This window comes from Pholis gunnellus, assembly GCF_910591455.1.
Source record: "Pholis gunnellus genome assembly, chromosome: 20".
NCBI lineage: Eukaryota > Metazoa > Chordata > Actinopteri > Perciformes > Pholidae > Pholis > Pholis gunnellus.
Window position 1 is genome coordinate 10958991 of NC_136547.1, and position 21570 is coordinate 10980560.

At 43.0% G+C, this 21570-nt stretch overlaps 3 protein-coding genes across 17 annotated transcripts in view; all 3 read left to right on the forward strand.

Annotated features, from left to right (window-relative positions):
- kiaa1217 (KIAA1217 ortholog) overlaps positions 1-10142 on the forward strand; it is a gene marked incomplete at its 5' end in the record, with an annotated part of 79759 nt that extends 69617 nt beyond the window's left edge. For 7 of the 15 annotated variants that reach the window (XM_079181533.1, XM_079181543.1, XM_079181542.1 and 4 more), the window contains 10 exons: positions 309-456; positions 1183-1666; positions 1889-2087; positions 2237-2523; positions 2958-3113; positions 3435-3557; positions 4947-5027; positions 5129-6769; positions 7285-7416; positions 8468-10142. In XM_079181533.1, the coding sequence (XP_079037659.1) occupies positions 309-456; positions 1183-1666; positions 1889-2087; positions 2237-2523; positions 2958-3113; positions 3435-3557; positions 4947-5027; positions 5129-6769; positions 7285-7416; positions 8468-9028 (3812 nt within the window). In that variant the 3' untranslated portion in view covers positions 9029-10142. The remainder of the gene's footprint in view (positions 1-308; positions 457-1182; positions 1667-1888; positions 2088-2236; positions 2524-2957; positions 3114-3434; positions 3558-4946; positions 5028-5128; positions 6770-7284; positions 7417-8467) is intronic. The other 8 variants (XM_079181546.1, XM_079181541.1, XM_079181537.1 and 5 more) reach the window with 8 other exon arrangements.
- A 177-nt stretch (positions 10143-10319) lies between these two features.
- Positions 10320-12153, forward strand: LOC306712049 (uracil nucleotide/cysteinyl leukotriene receptor; the record flags this gene model as incomplete). The annotated part of the gene is made up of 2 exons (XM_079181148.1): positions 10320-10405; positions 11220-12153. Exon 2 carries the CDS (start codon positions 11242-11244, stop codon positions 12151-12153), a length of 912 nt encoding a protein of 303 aa, XP_079037274.1. The 5' UTR covers positions 10320-10405; positions 11220-11241.
- A 1042-nt stretch (positions 12154-13195) lies between these two features.
- nphp3 (nephronophthisis 3) lies at positions 13196-21006 on the forward strand (the record flags this gene model as incomplete). Its single annotated transcript, XM_079180975.1, has 27 exons — positions 13196-13519; positions 13639-13764; positions 13853-14003; positions 14126-14278; positions 14557-14690; positions 14847-15007; positions 15108-15264; positions 15391-15465; positions 15593-15766; positions 15872-15975; positions 16216-16330; positions 16433-16576; positions 16685-16782; positions 16912-17014; positions 17160-17242; positions 17502-17640; positions 17834-17998; positions 18102-18196; positions 18280-18402; positions 18488-18677; positions 18809-19050; positions 19161-19236; positions 19327-19454; positions 19641-19881; positions 19996-20121; positions 20293-20408; positions 20520-21006. 27 exons carry the CDS (start codon positions 13196-13198, stop codon positions 20686-20688), a joined length of 3912 nt encoding a protein of 1303 aa, XP_079037101.1. The 3' UTR covers positions 20689-21006.
- Positions 21007-21570: the final 564 nt, after the last annotated feature.

Below are 21570 nucleotides of genomic sequence, written 5' to 3' on the forward strand. Positions count from 1 at the left end.
AAATAGTTAAACTGATGTTCAAAGCATTTAAGTGTGTTCCACTATTATGGATTCCATGAGACCAAAGTATAGATTGCCCTGAATTATTAATTTGGACAATACATTTTATCACAGGTAGATCCTATCCCCACGAATAAATTCTGCTGCACTAATCACTTGTGCTATTATTTGCCCAGCTTTACCAGTCATGTAGTTCACTGCTGATTATTTCATTTTTCAATAAAGGTAGTTTTGAATAACCACCACTGCTCAAATGTAGTCGTGTAAAATCACAATTGGTAACGATGTTTCTCTGTGTGTTTCCTCAGGAGAGTTCCCAGCCCTACAAACAAGAATGCGGTCTGTGCTCAGGGTGGAGGTGGAAGCAGTCAAGTTTTTGAAGGAGGAGCCTCATAAACTGGACAGCATGCTGAAAAGGGTCAAGAGCCTGACTGACACACTCAGCAGTCTGAGAAGGTAGGAGAAGAAAAAAAATGTCAGTGGAGGTGAAGTAGGGATGAGGAGAAGAGTTGCTGGAGTATGAGGGCAGAGAGAGAGAGAGAGAGAGAGAGAGAGAGAGAGAGGGAAGATAAAAACAAAAAGCACTCTGCAGAGCTTCTCACGGGTTTCTATGATGTGCGAGATTGTACTATTTGATTATGCCTTCATCCCATCAAAGAGGTCATTCGGTGTAGACAGTGGAGTGTGGCGTCCAACTTGATACACTTCCATCGCCTTCACTGAACCGATAAGTGAATTAATGTGGCGGGGACGACAGCGCCTCATTTCCATTTTAATATATCACAGATACCGGGTTCACTCTCAACTTTTCTCTCAGTCTCCCTCCATGAATCGCTTGTCATTTACCCAAAACAGTCGCCAAACCATGTTGGCCAGCCACCACATTGCAGCATAGCTTTTGGTGGTGTCATGTCAGAATTAATCAAAACATTTTGTCAACTTTATTATAGGGTTTAATGTGTTTTCAGTCTGGATATGAAATCAAAAAAGGCCGTACATTTTACAATTTAGTTTGCAAATGGGTTTCTAGCAATGTTATGTATTGTTTTGAAAAATATTAATATAATGTATAAGTGAGTAACCCAGTGTTGTAAGAATTTAAGTTTTTGAGCAAGCAAAACATTTGAAGAACAGTGGTTTCTCGATGGTTTATATCGTATACTGTTTCCCTCCTCTGTGCAGATGTGCTACTGATGGCCCTCAGAAAGGACCTGATCCCTCTGCTAATGTCCCAGTGGACAACAGCTCTTCAGCAGCAGCAGAAGCTCCCGCACCATCAGTCCAGCCTGGCTCCACATCAGCCCCGCTGGAACCCCAGAGCTCCACCATCAAATCAGAGGTGATGCCTTCCTCTCCGGTGGTCATCCATCATGTCCAGAGCTCCCCGGTCCACATACAGCAGTCACAGCAGTCTGCAGCCTTGACAACTCAGCCCAGTCCACCGCTCACCCCCAGCCCCTCACACATCCCCAGTCCCACCCCGAGCAAGAGTCAAGGCCGGGACTCTCCCAAGGGGGCAGCCTCCGATCCACCAAGTCCTGCCCATCATAAGAAGACACAAGGGAACCCAGTGAATAATGGAAACGGCACTGCCCCCCAGGGTCTTGTCTTAGACGAGCTCCAGAACAGTCAGGACAAGAGCAAAAACAGAGCTATCTCCATAAAGGTAGATGTAGTCACCTTATAATTGTCATTTGGTCTTGATCTATTTGTATCCAAAGCTGGTATTTTTTCTTTCCTCTCATGAGCATCCTGTAAATGTCAACTCAATTACAGTGAGTGGCATTCATTTGGCTTTTAAAGCACCTGTAATGAATAATTTCCTTCCTCAGATTCAGAGAGCTTTTGAGGAACTCTCTCCCCCTCTTTTCCAATTGTCCCCTTGCAGGCAGCAGAAAAGGAGTGGGAAGAGAGGAGGCAGAACATGGGTCACTATGATGGAAAAGAGTTTGACAAGATCCTCCAGGAAGCCCAGGCCAACATGATGAAGGGCATTCCCAGTCTAGAGGTGGAAGAGAACCCAGCACTGACCCCTGATGCCACTGCAGAACAAGCAGACATCCACAACCCTGTGGAGTCACCGACAGGTGCAAATCTAACAACTTTAAGACACTGAACATGGATTCCACACATTTTACATTTTATTGACTTACGTATGTACTTTAACATGTACTGTATTTTAAGTACTGTATGTCCCCTTATATAATTTTGTCTCTGTTATTTTGTATGACCGAAGAGCCCCAGTCTGAGCCTCAGTCCGATAAACCAGGCAAGAAGGGGCCTGAGAAACTCCCAAAGCCTGTGATGGAGAAACCAGCCAAACCTGCACTGGAGAGACCCTCCAAGACTGCCACCAAGCCAGTCCCCTCCGACAGCTTTACTAAGCAGGGGCCTGAAAAGTCAAGCAAGTCTCCACCACCACCTCCTCCAAGGAAGACTTTCTCCAGCTCGAGCTCAGGCATGACTACCACACGCTCCGGCGAAGTGGTCTACACCAGCAGGAAAGAGTCCGTCTCGGCTCAGGTCAGTCTGATAGGTGGTTGTCTGTTGGTTTTTTTCAGTCTTTGTTTTTTTCACTGTTAGTGCTCTTAGCACCGTTACCCATGAGCCGAGCCATTTAGAGGCAATCGGAATGCTCCCGATCTTGCACCTTTAAACTGTGTGTAACAGTGTAGCTTGTTTAGCCTTTGTACATACTTAATGACAAATGCATTGTATTTTTATTTTTGTGAAAAATACAATGCATTTAATTATTAATGATTACAGTCGAACAGTTTGGGAAGTGTGGTTGTTTGGTTTACTTGCTGAGAGTTAAGTAAGATGAGTCGATTGATACCACATTACCACTAAGTATGGAGCAGGAGTCAAGAGGTGATTAGCTTAGCATGACGACTGGAGGAATTGGGGAAATTAGCCTGGCTGGTTAGACAAGTAATCACTAAATAATTTCCTTACAGGAGGGTGAAGAAGACACTCCACCGCCCAGTCCACAACCCAAGCCAAATAAGGTTCCACCAGAGACCAAGCCGAAGCCCGCCACCCCTCCCCCCGTCACTCCTCCTGTTACCAGAGAAGAGGAGGATGAAGGGGACAAAATCATGGCAGAGCTCCAGGTTAGATGCATATGTACACTCACACACCTACACAATCCCTCAATCCCTCAAACGTGAGCAAAGCAGTCAATAGGTGTAAAGTCCTCTGGATTTGGTTCATTTCTGCACTGCGGGAGTGGGTCTATCATTTCTTCCCATGGTGGCTGTTTTGGTGGCAAAGGATGAGTACTCACAGCTGCCAAAAGAGTGAACTCCTTGATTTTGAATCTAACTTTGTCACGTGTCGGGTTCTACAGCTGTGACAAAGGCGAAGATACTCAAACTTCCTCCCTCCTCAAAATCCTTGTTCCCATTTCCCCTTCACCTTTCTCCACTCTTCAGGTTTTCCAGAAGTGCACGGTTAAGGATGTAGGGGTGAAACATTTGGTAGAACCAACTTCTCGAATTGAACCGCAAATCAGAGAACTAAGACCAGGGCCCTTATTGCCCCTGAAAGAGAAAAAGGTAAATTATACATCGCCTCGCAGCTACCCACCTAACTGCCTGCCTCTGCCTCTGCCTCTGCCTCTGCCCACTGTCTGATACAATCGATGGCTGTGTCTTAACCCTTCTACGACTTCTGCACACTTGCTTTGGCTCGAGAGAAACCTGTAACAACTGCCTCAAAAAAGCTCCTTTTTCCTTTTCGCCTCAGTTTCCTTCCCTCTTTTCATTCAGCTGGATATCTCAGCTTAAATATATTTCAGGATTAAGTCTGCATAAAATGAAGCCTCTGAAAAGATGCTGTGTCTTTTGTGGGCCTGGACCAGACAATGATGTGTTTTGCCACTGATTTAATTATCTCTTGTCAATAAAAAGACCTCGGCACTGTATTCTACAGGCAATTAAATCGTCTTGTGTCTTTCTTTAATTACATGTTTTAGTACAAAATCAACAGAACAAATGTTTCTTAAATGATTGACAATTGAGAGAACAAAGTAGTTAAAACTCACTTTGCGGACACAACCTGTTTTTGCAGACTTGGTTCACTCAAGGTCAGTCTGGCCACTATGCATGCTACTCTCCACCACTTGTACTTTTCTGGGGGATTACTTTTCTGTTTCTCTTTGTCTTTGCACAACTTGACTTCAGTTTGCTTTCCCAGCTTTACACCTATATAACCAGCACAACCCTATAATTTGTCACATCAGGTTAAACAATATGCACATTTGATAAGCTTTTGTCAATTGATGTGGCAAAGAGGACGAATATGTCCAAGCGCAACAAATTGGACTAGTTTACAGCCAAGTTAAAACATTTGATCAAATAAAAGTGTCAGTTTAGAAGTATATGAGTAGATGGTAAGCTACTAGTTACTGTGCATAATAAAACATAAAACGTTAAGTAATGTTGCAAAGATTGTGGCCCAAATGATTTCACTGAAGTGACAGTAGTGTGAGAGGCGCTTTGCATAGTATCAACAGTATACTGTATGAACAAGACAGGAAACAGGATGTATAAAGGTTAGTAGGAAACATATAAAAAAGAAAGCTTAATTTATGTATTATATACAGTAGAAGGGCAAATAAAGAAGACAGGGTTTAGCCATCAAAAGAAGCTGATTTGGCTGTTGGTATTGGCTTGTAGTATTAGCTTTTTAAACTATAATATTGATTCATTTTCCCTGCATGCATTTTGATATACGGCATTTAGTATCAGAACAGCATGTCATACAGTATGAGTATCAGTTTACATGCTGTATATAATTTGCTGTTGCCTTGTAGAAGGTAACTGTCCAATGCAGTGTTGGCACTGTGGATACTACTGCAGTAACGTATGTGAATTCACACTAATCCAACAGCAACCAGACACACCAGTTGCACAGTAATATTATTCCCTCACACACTGTCCTAGCAGAGCTCTGAGCCCACTCGAGATGATAAAGATCCAGACACAGATGAAAATGGGAATACTACTCTCCGACAGAGCCAAGGGGTGTGTATGACTTTATATTTATATATTCACATTATATCAAATATAGTTAATGTATGTTCTAGATTTGAGAGATTTTAAACAGCTACTTCTTCATTTCTCAGGTCATATACTATGTGACTGGTCAGATTCCCAAAGAGCATCCACCCCCGTCAGGAACAGAAGAAACCCCCGAACACCGAGAGCCCACACAGCCTCCATCACAGGTGTCAAATGTCAATGTTAACGACAATTCTCCAAGCCAGCAGCAGCAGCAGCAGCAGCCACAGTCTCCACCACCCAAATCACCCCCACCTATATCACCTAAGCCTGTGGGACTGAAAGGATTCAAACTTCCAAGGACGCAAGTTAAACGCTCTGAATCCTTGAAGACCAGTACAGAAATGGAGAAGGGAAAAATCCTCAACAAAATTAACACTGAAAAGAAAAGTAAAGTCATCCAGCTACGTGTTTCTAGTAAAAATATAATACCCGAGCCTGCGGCTACCACAGCAACCAGTACCATAACAGAGGTGCCTAAAGTTTCTGTTGCTCCACCAAAAAAGGCTCCAAGTGAGGACAGTGATCCACCAGAATCTAAATCTAATCGTGAGGAGTGTAATGAGGAGGCTAGTCTTAGTCCAGACTTGCCTGGAGAAGAGGCACCTCCACCCCCTGACAACATAGCATTTATGATCACTAACACCAAAGTTCAGGCCCTTTCCTCCGGCGAGTACCAGGAACTGGTCAATGCCAAGAAAGGTGTCCAGACTGTTACTGTAGGTAATGCCACTTACCGAGGGGGCACCACAGCAGATCCCAATGCCCAACTGGATAATGGCTTCAACAAGAAGCCTGTCATCATCATTTTTGACGAGCCCATGGATATCCGCTCAGCGTACAAGCGCCTGTCCACCATCTTTGAATCTGAGGACGAACTGGACAGGATGCTCGCAGCAGAGTGCATCGAGGAGGAGAGCGAGGAGTCGGACACCGAGAGGAGCGGTGGGCTGCAGGTTAAAGCGGGAGGGACCGAGGTGGTTGATGGCAAAAACGTCAGCACTTCAGCGGTCACTGCAGACCACATTAGCTTATCATCCTCATCTTCATCCTCAATATCTGAGCTCACGGACAGTGGAGGGAACTTGGAGTCAAATAGTGACGCTAAGCAGGATGTTAAGAAGAAGTTCAAATTTAAGTTCCCTAAGAAACAGCTGGCGGCGCTGACCCAGGCGATTCGCACTGGCACCAAGTCAGGGAAGAAGACTATACAGGTGGTTGTCTATGAAGATGAGGAGGAATCCGACGGTACTATCAAGCAGCACAAAGAAGCAAAGAGATTTGAGGTTACGCGCTCAAAATCCTTTGCAGGTGCTCCCAAGGCAACAGGCTCAGCCGCGCTGAAGAGGCAGAACTCCGACTCCCTCTACAGGACGGACGAGATCCGGAAGAGCACCTACAAGACACTGGACAGCCTGGAGCAGACAATCAAGCAGCTGGAGACCACCATCAGTGAGATGGGACCACACTCCCCTGGGGAGCCAGCCTGCACGGAGGAAGCTAAAGCAGAATATGGGAAAAGCTCAGAAGGAGTGGGGCTGAAGAGGTCTTCCTCTCTCCCTACCTCCAGAGGGCCAGGTCCTAAGATACCCAGCAAAAATCCATTGCTGAAGAAGACTAAACCTCAACTGCTTCCTCGCCCTGTAGTCATCCCTACTACCACAACCACCACCACTGTCCCCAGTGCCCCCACCACCGTACGACAGGTCTCTCTCTAGCTCTTGTTGCTTCGGGAGGCTTTGGGTCCTACTTTTTCAGTTTACAACCTACCTTCACTCCCAACCCTAACCACTGAAATTACAAAATCATTAATCCACTCCACAGGTGCTTCGAAACGTTGGAAATGCCCCCCGTGGCTTTCTCTCTCTGTGAAATCATGGTGACATGATTGGGGGTGGCATTTTGTTGGGTTCCTGGCTACCGTGTTTCTCCTTCAGTTCATTGCGAAACCTCTGAGGTTTTCAGCAAGTGGCAATTCATCATCAAAATCACTCTCATGATGATTAAGCTCTGATATCTTCCTTATTCTTGACTGCATGTACTACTGTGTATTGACTTTAAGGTTTATGGTCCCACTGGGTGCATGATCTCTCACTGGTGTTAATCGTTAAGGTGTTACCTGTTGGTGCCTTGATTTTTCATACTTCCTTTATGGTGTGTGTTTTTTTTTCTTTCTTTTGTTTATTTTCTTGTTTTGTTTTTCGTTTGGATCCCCTTGCAGAACACCAGTGTCGCTTCCCCTACTAGTCGGATGCCCGTCCCTTTGTCTGCGAAGTCCAGGCAGTCGCCGGGTACTACTGACAAAGCAGGAAAACAGCAAAAACTGCAGGACGCTCAGAGGCAGTTCCGACAGGTAGTTTTACTGTAGGGCCTTACCAGAGACTAGAGGAATCAAACGTATAGGAATCAAAAACATGAGGCATGTGTTATTAGAGGAAAAAAAAGACGATCGATGCTGTGAGAGTTCACGTGTTTAAAAAAATAAATAAAGTCACCGTCGTGACGACTGTGGATTTGTTAATGTTTCTCTCGAGTCTGCTCTGACAAGAAGGCATGTTTGACTTTTGACTGTTACCCCATAACATCACTGTACTGTATGCTTTTGCATGTCCACACTGCTCATGGTTTTCACTGTGTTGGTGACAAAAAAAAAAACAAAAAAAAGGAAAAATGGCAAAGAAAAGCGGAATCCTTCCCTGTCATCATCCGAGTTGTCATCGCATCTCCCGTTCCCATCACAGCTGAGTTCCTAAACAGTGTTGCCAAATCCCAGGATGCTTGTGGCTATGTTAAAATACAAACCTAACTGACTTTTCGGCTATGCTCCTCCCTTCTCACAATGCACCTCTGCTCAACCCAACATTACTGCACAGCTTCTTAACCTCACGGTGATATATTTCCTTACCCTCAAGACCAAGCCACAACTCACCATCTTGCACCGTCAGTTTCAGTGGAATACCAGCCCACATCTCCCCCCTGTCTACTCCCACTCTTCAAACTCCTAAGCCTGTTATCAATTTCTCTCCGGCCTTCCTATGCATCTTTGCCTTGTGAATCTCCCCCCACAGCCCCTTTACGAGGCCTAACTCTAACACGAGCAGTCTGTAGAGATGCCCCTCCTGTCTGCCACCGCACGGTCTAACCTTTGCAGTGTTCTGTTTCTTGGTAACATGTCTCTCAGTCCAATGTGTCTCACTCTTCATTTAACCTAGTAAAAACAGACCTGTTTATGTTTTGGTATTCATAGTTGTGTCTCAGTGATATGAATGTTTGTGTAGTCGTAGTGCGTTTCTATGTGTATAACTTGTAGTTTTTTTTTAACATCGTCTTGCCTTTTTATATGTATTATTTGACCAGATTTCTTTTTTGACAACCAGTATCTGTTTTGGCATCTCTGTTTGCAGGCTAACGGAAGTGCTAAAAGAGTGGGAGGGGATCATAAAACTACTTCCCCTACTATACCCACCTCTAAAATCCCTGCTTTTTATCCTAGCTCTACTAAAGGCAGCTCCCAGTCTGTGCAAAACTCAGATGCAACTAATCCCATTAACCCTTCCTCTTCCTCCTCCTCTTCCTCCTCCTCGTCCTCCTCCTCCTCTGTAATAAAATCCAACATCCTGCCCTCTCACGCTCCTCGTTCCGGTTCCCAACCCTCCTCCCACATCCCCTCCCTGTCTAACGGATCCCTTAAACTCCCCACACCCCCACAGCACACAGGTAAAGCTCTCTCGTTCTCCTCGCAGACTCAGAATGGTCGAGTGCACTCCTCCTCCTCCTCTTCATTCTCCTCCTCTTCCTCATCCTCCTCCTCCTCCCCCTCCCCTCTGTCGCCCACTCCTTTGGGCCCAGGTGGAAAGAGCATCCGCACCATACACACGCCCAGCTTCACCAGCTACAGGTCCCACAACGGCAGCAGCGGCAAATCCTGCATCCCAACAGCCACAGCAGCAAAGGACACCACTTAGCCCCATTGCGGCCCCTCTGGCTTTACCGCATAGCAGGTAGAGCTGGTCATGTTTCATTTTGTATTTTTTTTGTTTGCTGTTTCTGTAAAATTATTAAGTGATGCACTCCCCCCACTTCATGTTTTATTTGACACTGGCATTCTCACACCAATGCTTCTATCTCCTTTGAATTGCAATTTCCATTTTTGAAAAAATATTTACTTGGATTCTGATTCTTTCTTGGAGGTGTACCACATGTTCTGTCAAAAATATTTTATAATGGAACTAAAAAAAAGTTTAGTTTTACCACTTTGTAGATGAAAGTGGAAGGCTCTCATGGTGTTGAAAATCTATTTTTCTTGCTCTAGCTATGAATAGGGAATATAGAGTTGATGTACAATCACGAAGTACCATGTAAGAAATGTGTTTTATTTTTCAAACCAGAGATTGAATAACCATAGTATATTTAATCTTCTATATTTCTTATGTTGTCAGACATTCAACACAGCCCTTGTAAATGCCTTTTATGAGTGTATACATAATGTATACAGACACGTTAAAGTTGAACTCATTATTATTTCTTTTCAATTTTCTCATTTTTCACCCATACGAACTGCCAATTTCTTTTACAGATTTGTAAAACTGGTATCATAAGTAATACAAGTTTTCATTTTAGTGTGCCTATTTGCCAAAGTTGTTGTACAATGACTCACTTCAGGCCTAACCCAGTCACAAGATTTAGGGGAATTTACATGCACTCTCTTGATGTTATGGCTGAAGTGTTGACCTCAGTGTTTGTACTGGTGGTCTTGGTTTGTTAAGTTAACATGTATTGTTGTCTAAATGTAAACTGTACTAAAACAAAGTAAATCAGTTCTACCACATGTACATAGATGCTTCTACTAAGAAAATAAGTAGTTTTGTTAACATACCAAAGTTTATTTGTATGCATGCCTTTCAAATACTTTAGGAGAGTGGTGTAAAAAAAGAATTATGTTTGCACAAATAGATTTTGTAAATATCTGGTTTTCTCTCATTTTTGTAAAGCTTTAAATCATACTATTAAGGAGCAATGTGGTAAAGACAAAAACTGTGTTGGAGTAGCAAAAATAAAGACTTGCATGCTTGTAATGCATTGAGCTTTTGAGTTTTGTTTCTGGCTTCCTGTTGAATTCCTGTTAGCTTGAGTCTAATTTGTGTGTGTGTGTGTGTGTGTGTGCGCGAGTATGTGCGCATGCGAGTGTGTGTGTGTGTGTGATACAAATTAAACTAAAACACAACAGAGCATACTCTAGTTCTCACTTCCACTTCACCTGGCTCTTCTCACGGTAGTGCTTTTCCACTGCTAGTCAATATATAGAGGAATTCTGCATTCTTCTGAATCTCTACAATTAAAAGGTAAGAATATGATATCAATAATACTGATAATAATAAGACTGATTCTGATTCTGACTAATTATTATTGACAGTACTCCATGTGAGGGCGTGATGCCCTAAATTTACTTATACAATCTTGCTCTGATTACATATTTAAATAGTAAAGGACAGAGGTGGTGCTTAACTACAAATCATGTTGAAGGGTGTACCCTTTTGTACGTTTTTAGCATTTAAACTACTGAAACATTCATTTGTTTTATTATTTGCCACAGAACACCACATTTAGTTTCTTCTTTTAAATCAAATTTTGAAACAATTAACTAAGGTGCCAATATGTTAATTTACATTGGTATACTTCTTGCACTGGATCATGTATTTTTCAGTTCATCACATCAAGGTAAGTTAAGAGGAAATACAACTACTCGATATTGTTTGCCATAAAAGAAAATAAAGACTTTTAAAGTTGTTTCTCATAATTTTACTTTTATATTTTGTGAGTCTGGAAATGTTTTTAAATCTTAAACTATCTGATAAACACTTTTTTTCTCATCACTTTAAAGTTGTTAATCTGTAACTGCAGTTAGCTGATTAAATAGTTAGTGTGTTCTGCAAAACTGGTTGCACTTTGGTCTTTCGAGGATATAGTTCCTCTTTCTATTAAGCCTCAATTACACATGATTTTGGATGTGGGTTTATATTTTGTCACATGTAAATCATCTTTTTGTCACATGCATTTTGCATTCTTAGTTTTGTTATGATATCACAATGTATGATTTAGTGAATCACTTGAAAAGCCTGTCATCATAACAGGTTATTTGTGTCTATGCTGCAACAGGCTGATCCTCTCCACAACAACGATGAACATCTCAGAGGAGATACAGGGCTTCTATGGCAGTGACTCCCACCAAGAGAACATTCTATTTTCTACATTTTACATCCTGATCTTCATCATCGCCGTCCCTGGGAATGCCTTGGCGCTGTGGGCCTTCTTTCGCCAAGAGAGCACGTCTCCATTTAAGGTCTTCCTGAGGCACCTGTCTGTAGCAGACATCTCTTACGTTCTCATTTTACCCATGCGTATAGTTTACCACCTGTCCAACGGCCACTGGCCTTTCGGACATGTCCTCTGTCAACTAGCAGGCTTCCTCTTTTACCTTAACATGTACTGCAGCCTGTACTTAATGAGTTTCATCAGCCTGGACAGATTTCTGGCTGTGGTTTTACCCATAAAATCACATACAGTAAGAAAGGCTATGTATGCAAAGATTGCTGTTGGCATACTTTGGGTGACAGTTATTGTGTGTATGTGTCCTATACTTTTCTCTAAACAGAATGTGACCAACAACTCAACTGGCATCTGCAACACGCTGTACTTAGAAAAGGCATCTCCCACGGCTTTAGTTTCCACTATTGTGGCATTTGTTATTCCCCTCACCACCATAGTCGTTTGCTACATACTGATTCTGCTGAAACTAAGGACAGTCAAGCAACAGGGAGAACGGCCAGTGAAGGACAAAGCTATAAGAATGATCATCCTCGTTGTGATGAACTTCCTGTTTGCATTTGTGCCCTATCATGTGAACAGGGTAATCTACATTGAATACCACAGTCACGATCATATGACTGCAGCAAGGCACGAGTCACTGGGTATGGCCAATCGGATCACATCTGCACTGACCTGTGTTAGTGGTGTACTGGATCCTGTGATGTATTTCTTCCTGAACCGTTCATACAGAGACAAAATGCTTCAGATGTTCGGTAAAAGATGAAGATGATCAATAAGCAACAAATATTTTGTAGATAATAAATATTTTAAGACAATCTGTGCTCTTTTTGTATCATTTCTAGAGAGGTGTTCAGACATGAATGCATTCAAGCTTGGTTGAATGGTCACTGGTGTTAAACATAGACTGTTTGAAGAGCCTTAGTAGGTGAAAGATCCTCTAGTTGGTCTGTAGGACACTTGACAATTTACCTGCAAAACATTTTTGTGTAATTTGATGTAAGATTTATCTTGATTTGTTATGGTAACCTAAATATTAATGATACAAAACTGAACTGCCACTTTACAGTACTTCTATAAGACATGTGTTACAGTGACACATTTCCGTTGTAATTTTAGATAACTTCATTTTTTGAGGAAGTTAAATATATTATTAGCGACTACATCATCTTGTCAGCAACACGTCCAAGACATATATAGTGGCACAAGTTAAAGTTTAGTCAGCTATTTTTAGTCAAGGTTACCACACTTTATTTTTAAGTAGATAACATATGTTATGCAGTGCAACTTACATCTAAGCCTATAGTTACTTAGTACAGACCTGCGCCCTTACAAATATAGTTCTGCAGGACAATTCATTGCCCATAACACATTTGACTTCAATAAGTATATTTTGACTTTAAAAAGTACATGACTACAATTTGCAATAACTATTGCTATTACTACTATAACATCATAATTTGGCGTAATACAGTCTGCGAGATGGGCTTTGTACAGTAATAGTACTCCAGTTTGACTCCTGCGAGCACCCGTATTATGACTTGTTACCAAGGCAGCCAGGAAGAAGCTGTGAAGGGAGCGGACCGTGAGTGTATTCTTCTGTTTGTTTAACGTAGCTTCATATGTTTTCACCAAGAGTTGGTGTTTCAGTCAATATTCTGTCGAAGCTAAATACGTAGATAAATGATTGTCTTGTTCTATTAGTCTTGAAACAAATGAATGCCGTGACGTGCGCGTTGGACAGATGTTTTGTTAGCTAACTTATAGCTAACTAAAGTTACGTACAACTGTCTTTACAGGCTGCCACAATGGGCACCGCATCCTCTTTGGTCAGTCCAGGAGAGGTAATTGAGGATGGATATGGGGGTGAAGGAGGGGAAGCCTGTGAGATCCCAGTGGAGGTCAAGCCCAAAGCCCGACTCCTGCGCAGTTCCTTTCGCAGAGGACCTCGGGTGATTGGGGCTAGTTTCAAATCCACAGGTTCTGTGGATCTAGAGTATGCTGCGGAGTATGAACGACTCCGTAAAGAGTATGAAATCTTCCGTGTCAGCAAGAATAACGAGATCACCTCCATGCAAAAGAAGGAGGCCAAGCTGGATGAGGAGAACAAGAGGCTGAGAGCTGAGCTACAGGTGAAATGAATTAACAGGAGACTACTAAGTTTCAGAGACTGCTAGTTTGTCTAAGCACAAGCTTAAAGGCTACAACATTTAACGGTTTTAACATTTCTTATGATGATGTTCATGTTCAGGCTCTGCAGAAGACCTACCAGAAGATCCTTAGAGAAAAAGAGAGTGCTCTTGAGGCAAAGTATCAAGCAATGGAGAGAGCTGCCACCTTTGAACATGACAGGGACAAAGTAAAACGACAGTTCAAGGTAATCCAAACCACGTGTTACTGAGGAGCATTCTTACCGGTTATCATGATTGCAACGCTAACCAATTGGCTAAATACATCACCACCAGATTTTCCGGGAGACAAAAGAAAAGGAAATTCAGGATCTCCTGCGGGCCAAGAGGGACTTGGAGGCCAAACTGCAGCAGTTGCAGGCTCAGGGCATCCAGGTCTATGACCCAAATGATTCTGACTCAGATGACAACCAAACCACTGTTACCGGTAAGACCCAGAAATCCACCATGTTGTATTCATGAATCCTTCCCGTATGTAATTCAAGGTCTTGTTTTTTTATGATGAAATCTTCCAACGCCTCGTATTATTTATTCCCTGTATGTCTTCAGCTGCAGGGACACAGTGTGAGTACTGGTCTGGTGGTGTGCTGGGAAGTGAGCCCTCCATGGGGAGCATGATGCAGTTGCAACAGACCTTTCGAGGACCGGAATTTGCCCACAGTTTGATAGATGTGGAGGGACCCTTTGCAAATGTGAGCAGAGGTAAGTCAACTTCAAAAGTCTGTAGAAAGAAGGGAGGCATTGTGACCTGGGTTTTAGGAAACACAGAGGTAATCAAATATCTTTACCCCATGGCCATAGTGGCTACTATGACGCTGGAAAATTAATTCTAACATTTAGAGAAATTGACCCCTACACACATTACTTACTTACTATAACTTTTTAATGGGTGTATAGTTACGTTTACATTCGGATAGCTTTTGAAGTATGCATTCACTTATCTCCTAATGTTTGTATCGCAACTTTTTCGTGTGTGTCAGATGACTGGGACGCTGCAGTGGCCAGTCTGCTTCAGGTCTCACCTCATGTTCCTCAGGCCTTGTGGAGCAACACAGTGCGCTGCTACCTAATCTTTACCCAGGAGACCAAAGCTGAGCTTGATGTCTTTATTAAGGTTGGGCACTGTGGACAAACTATGAATATTGTGTTATGATTATATTGTGGCATTAATAGGGCCGTTTCTTGGACTTGGCTTTAAGTAACACATGAACAGGCTTCAGGAAATTACTTTTGTTGTCTGGTAAATCTTTTCCTTGTGTTTTCATGACAGAAACATTCACCTGTGTTACGCAGAATGTGCGAAGGTCTTGGCCATTTCTACCTGAATGTCTGCTTCCCAGAGGAGAACGCTGCCTCATACGCTGTGGAGCGCAAGCAGGAGATTGAAAGGAGCTCCGTGTGTGTGCTTCTTGTCAAATCTACTGTCACTAGGTAGAGTAAGTCCTCTACCTATCCCCACTAGGATATCCCCCATGTATTTAAGATTGTCCTTGCATTATATGGTCTTCACAATATTCATGCATGTGTGTAGCTCTGTGGTGGAGGATTGTGATGAGGCCTTTGTGAAGAATCCAGATGGCCATCCACTGGTGCTCTACCTCAGGACTGAAGAAGATCACAATTTGACTGGACCCACAAGGGAACTGCTAGAAAGGATCAACGCTGCAGACAAGGCTGCTAAAGTCAAGGTTTGTGTGCGCCATATATTTATTAAATTAAAGCAGAAGTTGTTTGTTTATTGCTTTTTTCTGTGTTTTCCTGGTTGCTAGATGCCACACAGTGCTTGCGCTTACATGTTTTGAACATTAACCCAGGTGGTGGATCATAGTGGTTCTGCAGAGGAGGGGGCTGACCTCATTTATTTGCAACTGGAGAAAGTCATCAAACAGGTACAGACTATCAGCAACATGAGCCTTTACATCGATCCTATTGCAAGTTTGGTGTGCATGGTGGTATAAGTTCAATCCTCCCGTCCGTGTCAGCGTTTGAACTTCCACTTCTACTCTCACTATGTAGGAGTTGCTGGGACTTGAAGGAGCAGATGTTGATTCTACGGACTCTGGGATAGAAGAGGGACGTGAGGAGGACTCGGGAGATGTGCTGTGGGACCTGCATGATGAGCAGGAACAGATTGAGTCCTACCAGCAGGCCCGTAGCAGCAGCACCACCTCTCAGTTAGGCTTCCAGAAGGTAGAACAGATGTTCCCCTCTTTTTAGCTCTCTTAATCTTGTCTTCCAGTCTAATGCTGCCCAGTAATCACTGTAAGTCTGTGTTGTACCTGGTGTTCTTCTCAGTACATAGATCGTTTAAATGACATGATAGCTGCTCCACCTCCCACCCCACCTCTGCTGGTGTCTGGTGGTCCAGGCTCAGGAAAGTCTCTCCTGCTCTCCAAATGGTGAGAACTTATTCATTCAGTTTAGTGTAATATTTTCAAACTAGTGGGTGACCATTGCAGTTTAAAGGTTTTTTTTGTATGCTTTTGAGGTATGTTGAGTAGTTCTCCTAATGTAACACTTTTAGGCCTGTTTTGGTAATTTCCTGTTTTTGTCCGCTCTTTTTAATGGTGTGATGTGTCATCAAGGAACAGGACTTTCTGTATGGTTTGTCTTAATCTTTGTTCTTTAATCCTTTTCAGGATCGAGCAGCAGCAGAAGCAGTCCCCCAACACCTTGTTCCTCTATCATTTTGTTGGCCGCCCACTTTCCACAAGCTCAGAGCCGGTTCTCATTATCAAACGCCTCACAGTCAAAGTAAGGGCTCTCTCTCGGCGGCTCTTCTAAAGACTAAACTTCCAGTGGAGACAGTCTTGCTGAATAACCGTGGGAATGTGTTTTCTGTCTGTTGTCACATAGCTGCTGCAGCACTTCTGGTCCATTTCCGGCTTGTCGATGGAGCCCAGTAAGATCTTAGAGGAGTTTCCCCGCTGGCTTGAAAGACTATCGGCACGCCATCAAGGAAACATTATCATCATCATCGACTCCATTGACCAAATACAGGTACACTCCAGATTAGACGGTCACTGTTTTGTTTCAGTCACCTTGAGAATAATTCTTTTTTTTACAGAATAGCTCTTCTAACATTACTGTTTTTCAACTTTTTTTCAGCAAGCAGAAAAACACATGAAGTGGCTAATTGACCCTCTCCCTGTCAATGTCCGAGTGGTGGTGTCTGTCAAAGTTGAGACTTGTCCTCAAGCTTGGAGGTGAAACCCACAGTTTGGTTTCTAAACAGTGTTGTATTGCTCTTTATTTATTTTCCATGCAGTGGTATACGTTTCTAAATATGCTGCTGTAGTATTGCCATTTGTAATTCACTGACCATGCCTTATTAGGTTATGGCCCACACTCCACTTAGACCCACTGAGTCCCAGGGAGGTCAGGAGCATTGTCAATGCAGAGTGCCAGAGCCTGGATCTCAAACTGACCATAGACCAGGTCAGTTATCACCCCCCCCCCCCCCCCCCCCCCCCTTTTTAAAAACTCTGAAGGGATTTGAAAGTGTGGAGAGACATTTGGAATTGTTAGCAGCGATATGTTTTTTGGGAGAATGCCACGCTTAAATGTTGTATCTTTGTTCCAGGAGAAGAAGCTAGAAAGGCATTGTCGCTCTGCATCAACCTGCAATGCATTGTATGTCACACTACTGGCAAGAATGATCATCAGGTTAGTCGCCTCTGGTTTCACGATTCTAAATGTAGTTACCATCACAGAACAATTCTGATACAAAAATGAGTTAACTTTGTGTTTCATTGCAATGATTGCAAATCTTTATATATAACGGTGGGGTTTTCTCGCTTCAGAGAACTTTGGTTGAGTAAATCCATTCCGTACTGGGCCTTAAACATGCATTATGTGGGTTAGAAATGGTCTTCCCTTTCTGAGTCTGACGTGGCAACATTTCCATGTTTTGTTACTGGCCTAGCAGTATATCAGGTTGGTCACTGGAGAAGAGCCTGGAGCAGTGTCTGCAGTGTCAGGACACCATGTCACTCTACCGTCTGGCACTCAAGATGACTCTGAACTCCCTCAACACAGACCGAGAACGACACATTATGACAGAGGTGACCTGCAAAACTACACTGTCACCATGTTATATTGTGTTTTCATGTTACCGGTCACATAGTTTTCGTCAGTTTTTTCCCCTGTAATTTCTCTCTGGTTTACTCTGGCCTCACAGCGACTCGCATAAACAATCTGGATTTTCTTTCTCTATGTAGCAAAATAATATGTGCTTGTTTATTTGTCTCTCCTTAGATTCTGTGCCTTGTATGTGCCAGCCATAATGGAGTGAGTGAATCAGAGGTGCTTGACCTTTTCCCAGAACTGGAGTTGCCTGTCCTGTCCACTCTGCTTTACCGTCTGAACAGACTCTGCATTGTAACCCTCCGCTGTGGGCTCATCAGGTTTCAACACCTGCAGGTAACTGAATATTTAGCACAAAGTCATTCAAAATACAAAATGCATAAAAAAACTATCATATCCTTTGTGAAGTTTTTGTCTGTAAGTGTGTTTTGTCTTTCAGGCTTGGGAAGCTGTAAGGTTGGAGTTCCTGGGTGGAGGAAGTAGCTCGGCTGCTTACAGAGAGAAACTCATACAGTACTTCAGTCAACAACTCGGGTAGAGTAGTCATCTTCTCCTCATACAACACAACGCACCTTCTTCTGTCAGTACCACTCATGTCATTGTGTGTGTGTGTGTAGCCAGGACCGTGTTACGTGGCGTGTCGCAGATGAGCTGCCCTGGCTGTTCCAGCAACAGGAGGATAGGACTAAATTACAGCTTAGCCTCCTGAACCTGTTTGTTTCCCAAAACCTCTACAAGAGGTAAAAAGCAGGCATACACACAAGCTGGTATAGGACATTTATTTAGGTATGGATCTGGACGGTATGTGTTTTCTTTTTCTTCTAGGGGTCATTTCTCTGAGCTGCTAGCCTATTGGCAATATGTGGGCAAAGACAAAAGCTCCATGGCCACTGAGTACTTTGACTCCCTGAAACACTATGAGAAGAACTGTGAGAGCGAAGACAGCATGACCAAGCTGGCAAACCTGTATGAGACCTTGGGACGGTTCCTCAAAGACCTGGGCCTCCCTAGCCAGGTAGTGTACATGCTTGTAATATTTTAAGGCGCATTAGCTTTGAAATGACAAAAAAACAAACATGTTAATTGTTCACTTAACAATATTTTTCTGCACATTGCATATGTATTTGATTCTTTCTGTTTTTGTAGGCAGTAGCACCTTTACAAAGGTCCCTTGAGATTAGGGAGACAGCCTTGGACCCGGACCATCCCAGCGTAGCTTGCTCCCTGCACCAGCTGGCTGGGGTTTATGTTCAGTGGAAGAAGTATGGCAACGCCGAGCAGCTGTACAAGCAGGCCCTGGAGATAAGTGAGAATGCCTACGGAGCCGAGCATGCCAGCGTAGCACGAGAGCTGGAGTCCCTTGCCATGCTCTATCAGAAACTAAACAAGTAAATGGTTCTCTCTTGCTGTTGACATGCATGGTGTTATTTATCATTTATAATATAATAATAACAGAGGCCCTCGTTTAATGGCTCACACCGGGCATTCTTACAATCAGGTATGAACAAGCAGATAAACTCAGGAAAAGGTCAGTGAAGATCCGTCAGAAGACTGCTCGCCAGAAAGGTCATATGGTAAGCGTCACAGATACCCACATGCTTCTCCATATGCATTCATGCATTCATTCATGGTGTACATGCCTTATTGTCAATTCCTCCTTTCAGTACGGCTTCACTTTGTTGAGACGCAGAGCCCTACAGCTGGAAGAGCTGACGCTGGGAAAGGAAACGGCAGACTCTGCCAAGACACTCAATGAACTAGGTGTCCTGTACTACCTCCAAAACAACATGGAGTAAGGCATACACGTTACAGCTGGAATGCACACAGACAGAGACACTCTGCATTGTGGACATTAATTGTGTAATTGCGTCTCCCTCAAATCGCACCTTCTACCTAATTCTTGTTTAGTTTTTTTTTGTTTCTTTAGTCTGTATTTGTCTGAATAGATATCTGAAACCCCACTCTTTGCCCTCACCAGTGCAGCCAAGATATTCTTGACCCGCTCTCTGGAGATGCGTCAGCGCGTCCTCGGTCCGGATCACCCAGACTGTGCTCAGTCCCTCAACAACCTGGCTGCACTGCACACAGAGAGGAGGGAGTATGAGACGGCTGAGGACATGTACGAGAGGGCGCTGGACATCCGCAAGACGGCCTTGTCCCCAGACCACCCCTCACTGGCATACACACTCAAACACCTGGCCATGCTCTATAAACGCAGAGTGAGACACACGTGCATGTTGACAATGAAACTTTAATATTCTGTCTGCTGAACAGCTCACTCTGTGCTCGTCGTTGGCTGAGAATCTGATTTCTGAGATGTGTGTGTTGTACAGGGGAAGCTGGAAAAGGCGATGCCGCTGTATGAGCTGTCTCTGGAAATCAGGGAAAAAAGTTTTGGGCCCAAACACCCCAGTGTGGCCACAGCGCTGGTCAACCTGGCCGTGATCTACTGCCAACTAGTGAGAATGTCCATTATACTTCATTCAGTCTGTTCCACATATTCCCGAGTTTCTTAAGAGCTATTTGCACATATTTGTTTTTATTTTAATGACTGCAATGAGCATTTGTGGCTTACATTTTTTGTAGAGAGCAAAGCTGACTGTAGATTTTTTTTTTTTTGTCTTTGGCAGAAGAAGCACAGTGAAGCCTTGCCTCTTTATGAGCGAGCACTGAAAGTGTATGAGGATAGTTTGGGGCGCTCACACCCACGGGTCGGAGAGACCCTAAAAAACCTGGCTGTGCTGAGGTACAGTACTTGAGGTTGCATTCAACATTCGGCTAATCAGAAGTTTAATCATGACTGTTGAATGACATTTCTATTTTAACTTTCTTGCCTTTTTATTCCGTTTGTAAATAGCTACGAAGAGGGTGACTTTGAGAAGGCAGCAGAGCTTTACAAACGTGCGATGGAGATAAAGGAGGCAGAGCCGTCGTTGGTGTGTGGTAACGCTCCGTCCCGCCACTCCTCCAGTGGGGACACATTCAGTCTGAGGGGACCGGCTCCCATCCCACATGTCCAGAGGTGACTCTGTTCAGACACTTATTGCCACAGGGGAACCATTCTGGTCATCACACTGTGATTACTGTCTAGATGGAGGTTTTAGGGTTTGGTCAAATAGACTGTACCTGCCAGTATAATTATGAGATCTGTTTAATGAATCTGTGAAACCTGTGTATATACCACATGTATTTTTTTAATATTTTCTACATAATCATGTGTGTAAAGATCTTCCGTTATATATCACTACTTCTTATGGAACTCAAGTTTACATTTATCACTGATTCAGACACTTTGTTCCTATTTACATGACTAACTGTGTATATCAGCAAATTAGCTGCACAGACTAATTTGCTGGCATGGAATGCTATGAGGGTTTGGCAAATCATAACCCATAAAACATCATTAATAACCAGACACATTCTGTGCTTTCCAATGTACAGCAGATAATACCCTATGCACTTTTTAAAAACTTTATTTTTTTTTTGGGTACAGGTATGAAGAAAACAGTTATTCTTGTTTGCTTCTTTTAAGGAGATAAAGTATGAGCTGTCAAATATTTACAACAGTACAACTTATTTTTGCTATTATGTATTACCAAAACTGCTAAGACCTCACACAGATTTGTTGCCAAGTTTACATTCCTGATGTTCTGACTGAAATATTTTAGAGCGCTAATGTCGCTAAAATGAAATGTGCGTATTGTGAAAAATGTGTATATTTATATGTTTAGATACCATTTGTTTACATTACATGTTTACCTACTAGTATAGAGTACATAATCCAAAAAGATCAAATGTAGAACCAAAGATAAGGGTCCAAAAACAAGCCGAGACCATGTCTGAGAAGAGATTACCTCTGGTTAAGATTTCATGCAGAACTAGATATCTGTGTATTTATTCACTAACAA